This window comes from Vigna umbellata, chromosome 2 (assembly GCF_029865625.1).
Source record: "Vigna umbellata cultivar VRB3 chromosome 2, Vumbellata_1.0, whole genome shotgun sequence".
Classification (NCBI taxonomy): domain Eukaryota; kingdom Viridiplantae; phylum Streptophyta; class Magnoliopsida; order Fabales; family Fabaceae; genus Vigna; species Vigna umbellata.
Window position 1 is genome coordinate 39128836 of NC_142166.1, and position 8662 is coordinate 39137497.

The following is an 8662-nucleotide window of genomic DNA, read 5'->3' on the forward strand; positions in this document are numbered from 1 at the left end:
ATACAATTATTTTTATTAAAATTGATATTTTATTAAGCTAATCAAATTTATGTAATTAGATTATTAAATATTATAATTATGTTATACATAATTACATTTATGGTATCACGAGTTTCTATGATCCATGCTTCACCTATCTGTGATTGATGTAGTGTGTTCTTTTTTGCAACGCTTCACATTTCAAGGCTCTCTCTTGTGTTGTCGTCACTCCTTTCATCCACCAACAACATGTTTTCACACCTTCACTTTCTTCTTTAACTCGTGTATTGTCCTTTCTCTTTTAGTGGTTGTGAGTCACTCATCCCTTCTCACTCGCATGTTGTCCCCTGGTCCTAGAACATGTGCGCCACCACCTACTAACCTAATTGTCGCCTCTTCTTTTTGTTATTCACTCATGTCCCATCGTTGACGTCATGTCTTCAATCAACTTCGATCTTGGCTCATCCTCTTCAAGTTGTCGGAACAATCGGTACCGTTATAGAGTCGCGCAGCGGAATAAAATATAGATAGCGGAAAGCGTGTAACGATCACAACACAAGTTAAAATATGTGCTAAGAGTTTAGGGATCAAGAAAATCAACACAGAATTTTTATCCTGGTTCGAATCAAAAGATTCTACGTCCAGTCGTTAATCACTATAAATAGTGATTAACCTTTTTCACTAAAAATATGGTTTGCAGATTACAATCAGATAATCAAAATAAGCAAGGAATAGAAAACACCTTCCTTCGACACACGAACGGAAGAACCTGCTCAGCCAACTTGAAGAGAACCGCTCCGACCTTTGACACACAAAACGCGAGCTTCTCCTATTCACAAGACCAGGCAAGAGCACTTCTATCACTTTGAGAACTTCCTCAGACAAACTGTATTCTCAAAATGGCATAGATCCTTTTCACTCACAGAGAGCTTCCCTTAGGCACAAAGCTCTAATACTCTCAATTGAAAAGTTATTTCTAAGAGCTGTGAAGACCTCTATTTATAAGCCTAGTTTCGTGCAAGGTCAAAAACTAAAAAAACATCTCCCAACTGCCATTGATAATCGATTATCATAAGTGATAATCGATTATTTGTGTCCGTTATGGGGTTTTCAAAATGGTGATAATCGATTATCCTGAGCAATAATCGATTATTCCAGAGACTTGGACAGAATTAAATAAAACAGTGATAATCGATTATTTTGTGTAATAATCGATTATTTGCGCAAGCAACTCTCTTCTAAACTGGCTTGTGATAATCGATTATTACTCTTGATAATCGATTATTTGTGCAATGACTCACTAAATATGAAAACTTCTAAGAGTTTTTACATCATTACATTTTATCCTATACATTTGTTTCTACAAAATGCGTTTAACAAAGATGCATTTAGAGTCTTCAATTCTTCAGCTTTTATCATCATCAAAATTTCACTGTAGCTTCAAGATACCAATGCTCCTCATTGGTAACACAAGTAAACTTGAATTTCACCCAACACTCATGTTCATTAATATCAAAATAACATCCCTTTTATGTGGGACATGAAGAATGACCATCATGTTATGTGGATTGGACTTTTTGAAACTCATGATCGGGCTACCAGAGTTCTTCACCATATCATCCCTCAACTTGAGAATAAACGTTTGACTCCAACTGATGTTAATCATGAATAGTGAACCACTCTTGATTCTACTGTACTTTAGTGGATCTACTTTATCTTTTTTTATCTATTCACCACTATCATGGAGAAAGGCTTCACAGATATGATTACCTGTAATCGTTTAGTTTCCATTTTTCAAGACAACCAAAATTCTCGTGGTTTTGCTCTCAAGCAGGATTTCTTTTCCACTCACATGGATAACTTTCCAAATGTTTTTGCAAATTGTCAGGGATTCAAACAAATCTCTAATTAGTTTATGAATGTTGGCTCTCCTGTTAGTAGCCATTATTTGGTTCTCTAACTAGTCTCTAATTTGTTCAATCCCTTTTGTTGTGTAGCCACCCTGATCTGTTAGAGAAATTATTTCCCTTCCTTCCTCCAGGCATGTTCTATGTTGACTCTCAAGGGATTTGGTCTAGTGAAGATGCAAACAATTGCTTCTCACACCGCCATATACACTTTAGCCCTACGGGACCTTCATCACTCCTTGCCACAACACTCCAACTGTCACTCAAATAATCGTTCTAGGTCATGCTACAATCACAACAATCAGGGTTGTTTTGGTAAACATAATCAACATAGTGGATCTTGCTCAAATGATTTATTTGGTTTGTCTACTTCTCCTGATATAGTTCATTCTTCATCATGGTAGTCATCTCATTCTATTTATTGGAATCCTTGGAATTGGACTCTTCCTCCTTGTCCTTATCCCATATCTCGTTAGACTCACCCCGCAAAACCTTCAAAGTAAGCCGACATTTTAGATTAGTGTTCTCAAGCCTACACTGCCGCAACTTCCTTAGTACCTACCAACATTATTGCTGCTATGCACACCATGTCCCTAGCACCTCCTAACAGCACGTGGTATATGGACACTAGAGTCTCGTATCACTCAACGACATCATAAGGTAATTTGATGTCTTATTCTAATTTAAGTCATTTAAATTAGATACTAATTGTTGGTAGTGGTCAAGATATTCCGATTCAAAATTCTAGTCACACAATCCTTCCTATATCAAATCACCAAATACCTCTCAACCTTAACCACATCTTGGACACACAACATATTATAAAAATTTTAATTTATGTGCAACAACTCACCACTCGTAATAATGTTTTTGTTTCTATGTAACTGATTTCAAACAAATGATCCCTTATGAAATATGACAATGATGACAATATTTTGCTGGTTTACTTTTTAAAATAGTATTTAAGTTAACTAAACCTTTTTTGATGATAAATTTTTTTGTTAGATTTACATCTCGTTATGTAAAATTTACTTTTTAGTGTTTTTTTTAAAATTAAATTAAATTTAAAATCCATATTTATTATGGCAAGATTTCATATGCTTAGTATGATGGTATAAACTCATTCTTAAATTTCAAATCTATTGACATTATCTAGGAAGTTTTAAACAAACCACCAACTGTTTCAACTTCCAATGACATCCATGATAACAAACAACAAATTCAGTCGACAAGCTGAGACAAAGTTTTAGAGACAAATAAGATTGTAATGGTATTTCGTGTTTGATATAACCTTAAATTATTTATTACTATTGATGCATCTCTTGACTTAATTAAGCAAAAGCAGGGCGTGTCAATCTTTTTGGCCACCGGCCTGCATCTCTCTTTATAAAGCATGATCTCATATGTTTCATTTGATGTATATGTGTTGCTTTTTGACATAGTTAAAGGAAGTAATGAACACAAAGATTTTAACACTAAGTAACGAAATTGTGGACCTAATTAACCGAAAGCACTCGGCTACCCATCTCTGATTTCCATTTAGATGGCTCATCATAATCAGACACATGGGCAAAGCAAAGAAAGAGAAGAACAGCACAGATGAAAGAAAGAATAAGAGGCCAATACAGAATAAGTGGTCTCTCTCAACCAACACAGCACCAATATCTCCAATCCTCTTCCTCCACACTTTCTTTTAATTTCTCTCTCATGGGATCTCTTTTTCTTTCTTCCAAACTTTCTTTTTTCATTTTTTCTTTCCAAAGATTAGATGCACTAATTACATTGAAATCATGACCGTTAAGTACGGGAACTTCAATGTTTTTTTATTAATGAAATTTATCAATCAAACATATAATATAACCCAGTCAGTTAGAATTATTTGTTTATTTAACTTTTCGTTAAAACGATTGATTTTGGGAACCTCATCCACCAATTTTTTAAAATATTTATTGAAATATGTTTTTATATCCTTTTAAGATAAAAAAGTTACAAATTCAGTTTCCAATTAATCAGATAACATTTATACAACAATGAGCTTAACATACATTAAATTTTGTGATAATTTTTCATCATAAAAATCTTTTGACACTTTTATATATTTTGTAAATTTTATGTCAATTGTAAACTGATTGTAACTTTAGATAACGTGGGATATTCAATATACACATTAATACGTTTAAATATATATATATATATATATATATATATATATATATATATATATATATATATATATATATATATATTTTGTGTGGTACTAAACTTTAATAGATTATATGATAGCAGATAAAATAATAGACTTAACAAACAAATTTTATTAAGATAAATTTTAACTCATGACTCAAATGCTATGTTAAAAGATAGATTTTAAGTCTAACTTAACATCACAAATTAATTTGTAAAGTAAGGTTTGCATCTAATATATATTGTGAATTGATCATATTTTTAGTAAATGTGAAACTTTCAATATTAACATTAATATTATATAAACCATTTATTTTTAAACTAATTTAAATAAAGTTAAAATGAGTGAAATATATATTATGTGTAAATAGAGTTAAATTGGATTAAATCATAATTCAAAATCTATTTTTTTGTTAAGATGGGACTAGAGGTGAGGTCCTATATCGTGATGTTGAATTTTCGAATGCTAGGTGCCAATAGAGTTTAGGTGAATGTGCCGTGTCTACTATAAGGGTTCACTTATTTTAAAGATTACTTAAATTACTTTAAAAATATCGATGTCAAAATAGTTAATGTGTTTTGGTAATAATAAATAATAATTGTAATAATAATAATATACAAATGAGTTTTTTAAAATAAACTAATATAAATATCTTAAATAAATTTTATAAATATCTTAAAAACATGTGATATAATTACTACTTGCAAACAGTTCTCATAATTAAATATTATTGTTTGTTCTTAAAATAAAAAAAAAACTTTTTTCAAGGAATTAATCCTATTTATTACAAAATCAAGTTTAGAACCAAATTTTAGGATAGCAACATAACCTAACATACTATATATTTTTCATTTAAACTTAGTTTATGTATCTAAATAAATAAATACTGTTTGTAAGCTTGGGGGATCAGTAATTACAGGTATCAATTGAAATTAAAAGGATGGTTTCGTAGTTGCTCTCACAGTGTTTCTTGTATTATATTTGTAAAGTATGCTTTATGTCATATTCTAGATTATTATTATTAAGCCTTTGATTGGATTTAACCGTGGTAAACTAGTGAATATTCAAATATAAAAAATGCTTAAATAATTTCTTAATGTTCTTCTGGACGTCCCAAGGGGCAGGAAAACCACACACACACACACAGATATATATATATATATATAAGAATAAAAAATATCTGAACATATTGTTAAAATATTTTCAAACTTGCCTTAGAATAATAATAGAGAATAATAGTAATAATTATAAAATGAAGACACAAATATTTTTAATATATGGAAATATTTAATGAAGTAAAAGCTTACCTACACAAACAAGTTAATTAAGTTTTATTAAGATAAAATATGAATATAAGATCAGTGCTTATAACTCATCAACCAAAGAATGTTTAACCATAAACTTCTAATATGTTAGAACCATAATAATTAGAATGACTCAATAAATATACAAGTCATTTATGATTAGACAAATAATTTTTTCTTTTTTAAAAAACTAACTAAAAAACTAATATTCTCTTCACTTACAAAAATTATCCTCGTTAAAGTAAAGTGAAACAAGATGAGTTTACTAATTTAAAATTTTTAGGGACATAATTATAATTCTAATAAATTTAAATGATATTTACCTCTCTATCTCAAGTAATGTGTCAAAGTCATATTAAATAATTTATAAAGAACGAACTTGATGATATCATATCAAGAAAATCATTAAAATGAATAATATACAAAGAGATATTCTCCAAAGTTCATAAAGGAGAATAATTTATAAGTTTATTTTCTCAAAGTTGGATGGAAAGTTATGTTATTTATGATTTATCGTTTGTGAAAGAAGTGAGGAAGATGGAGAAAGATATATTAGCGGTTGGAAGAAGTGGTGTCCAATCAAATCTTTGGGCTACACCAACTGTCAGCCAAATTATGCAGTCAATATTCCCATTCCTACTTTAATTCTTTTAATCATTTCTTCTTATCTAAAACCTTCGCATAATCTCCTCCGTTCAGCCTCCAAAAATCACGCCACCACTTTTCCAACTAAATTTATCTCCTTTTCTTTAGGGCCACTGCTCATTCTCCAAACCCACTGTTATTTTCTCTCTTTCCTACCAATTATTCATCACTTCCTTATCTACAAAATAAGATATTTCTTCACTTTTGATGAAAGAGAATCTGTTCACTAAATCATCAGTTATAAGAATGATTTCTCCGGTTAAGAGTCATAACCTTCGGTTACTTTTCTTTAGTAGTCTGAAAACGGATATCCGAATCATCTAACTGTTCATCATAAGTTCATCACTTAGAAAACTAACTTAATCCGACTCATTTATAACGAGTCATAAAAATTTTAACTCGATCCGACCCACCACAAATTGATAGGTTAAATGGAACTCACTCATTTAATTACAATTTTTTTAAATAAAAAGAATTAAAACTTTTTGTAATTCAGATATAAATAAATTTTACTTTCAAATGATGTTAAACTAAGACAATTTAAAATAATAATAAAAAGTACAAAATAATCTTTCTTGGTGAATGAAGAGAGTATTTTTTAAGATTTTATAAGATAATAAATTAATAAAATAAAATTAGGTAGGTTGGTGAGTTAACGGATTCAATCCGGATGAGTCGGATTTAAATGAGTCGTGTTCAAAATTGACCCATATAAAAAAATACATTTTTTTCAAACTCAACTTCGTCTGAACCCATGGTGGGCCGGGTTGACCCGTGAGTTGTAATTCATTTTAGACGTTTATTTTAAAAATAAAAAGAAAACTATATATTAATTATAATTAATTAACTTGACCAATTCTATTTACATCGAGATGAATTGAGTATTTATTTTAATGTAGTTAGTAGAGGCTATCCATCAATCATTAAATTTTCAATGTTGCATTGACGTGTCAGAATTGGAAGGACACGGTTATTAGTTAATCGTTAGACCCCACTTCATCATACAATTGAACAGTTAAAAAATGTCCACGGTGACAGTTATCATGGTGTACCTCTTAGTTGCATCTACTTTAATCAACAAATTATTGAATTGACTGTAATTATTAAAGAAAAGTCAGTTACATGTCCCCATGTATAAACAAAACAATTTTAATGGCCCATAATGTCACACAATCCATTCCATTATTAAAGGGATAAGCCTCAACCCAACCTTGCAAGCCAACACAAGTAAAGTTCGCTTATTTCACTAGTTGTTGTTAAGGTCTGCACTATACAAGAATGTCTCAGGGAAGAGACAGTGCAAAATCTTTGGTTTTGGTCTCTGTGATTTGTCTACTGTGCCTGTTGGTTCTTTCGAAAGGTGCTAATGCAGCAACTTACACTGTTGGAGGACCTGCAGGATGGAGCTTCAACACTGATACTTGGCCCAATGGAAAAAGGTTCAGAGCTGGTGATATCTTAGGTAAGTGAATTTAATAACTCCACACACTGCAAAATGCTAGTTTTAACTTGTTTATCAACTCTTAGCTTTTAACAAGATTTTTACAAAATAGTGAAGACTGTAATATATAGAAATTGTGTTATGCTTAGTCTCACCATGTAACTGCATGCTCAATGTGGTAACTGCTGCAGTCTTCAAGTATGACTCAACGAGCCACAATGTGGTTGCTGTGGATAAGAGTGGATACAGCAACTGCAGAAGTACAGCAGGTGCAAGAGTGTTCCGTTCAGGGAACGATCAAATCAAGCTGGCAAGAGGACAGAACTACTTCATATGCAACTATCCTGGTCACTGTGAATCTGGGATGAAGATTTCCATTAATGCAGTTTGATGCTGTTGAAGACTTGTGGACTTGAAGTAGTTAATTATAAACTATAGCTAGCATTACTAAATGTTAGTGTGTGATGTTTGTATATATTAGTGGCAATAATTTTGTGAAGAAAGTAAGTGTGAGCTGGCTGTGTTGATGGTTCAGTTTGGAATGTTTGTGTGGTGGGAGTATGATAATGGTGCATTAGTCACGGGCTCTTCTTATGAGACATTGGATCTGCATATTTTGATGTTATTCAAGTCTGAGAGAGCCAATTGTCTGTTGTGTTTGTGTGTCGGTGTCACAGTGTTTGGTTGTATTAACAAACAAATTTGTTGCCTCAATAAATTAAATTTGCTACGTGACGCCAATAGTTGTTTATTAGAACTAGCTTTGAGGTGTTTAATTAAGCTTTTGTTATGAGTGATATCTATCTATCCTTTACTCAAAGTATCGATGGAGTGTGACATAACATGGTTTGAATTTGTGCAAGAGGCATGAACCATATTCATGAATCCTATCGTTGAATGACATCAGATACCATGAATTAGTCCAAATATAATATTCTTCTTTACTTACTAAGAGTTCCTTGTTTTGAAAGAAATTATCATTAAGCATGGCGAATTGTTGCTGGTAAATTAGTATTTTCCTTAGCATGTTCTAGATGGGATCCCAATCTTCGATTGAATACTTACTAATTAAATCCATTAATTTCTTAATTATAAACTATAACTTTGGACTTACCAATAAATAGTCACATTAATATGAATAATCGACTGATGGCAAGTTTGAAGCTAATCAGCCAAAACTATTATACGTACACACGTTGTA

At 31.2% G+C, this 8662-nt stretch overlaps 1 protein-coding gene across 1 annotated transcript; it reads left to right on the forward strand.

Annotated features, from left to right (window-relative positions):
• Positions 1–7218: 7218 nt before the first annotated feature.
• LOC124842353 (basic blue protein-like) lies at positions 7219–8202 on the forward strand. The gene is made up of 2 exons (XM_047318816.2): positions 7219–7482; positions 7653–8202. Exons 1-2 carry the CDS (start codon positions 7299–7301, stop codon positions 7850–7852), a joined length of 384 nt encoding a protein of 127 aa, XP_047174772.1. The 5' UTR covers positions 7219–7298; the 3' UTR covers positions 7853–8202.
• The last annotated feature ends 460 nt before the right edge of the window (positions 8203–8662 follow it).

Coding starts and splice junctions, on each gene's coding strand:
- LOC124842353 (XM_047318816.2), top strand. CDS start 7,299: ATGTCTCAGGGAAGAGACAGTGCAAAATCTTTGGTTTTGGTCTCTGTG. Junction 7,483..7,652: donor CAGAGCTGGTGATATCTTAG/GTAAGTGAATTT, acceptor TAACTGCTGCAG/TCTTCAAGTATGACTCAACG.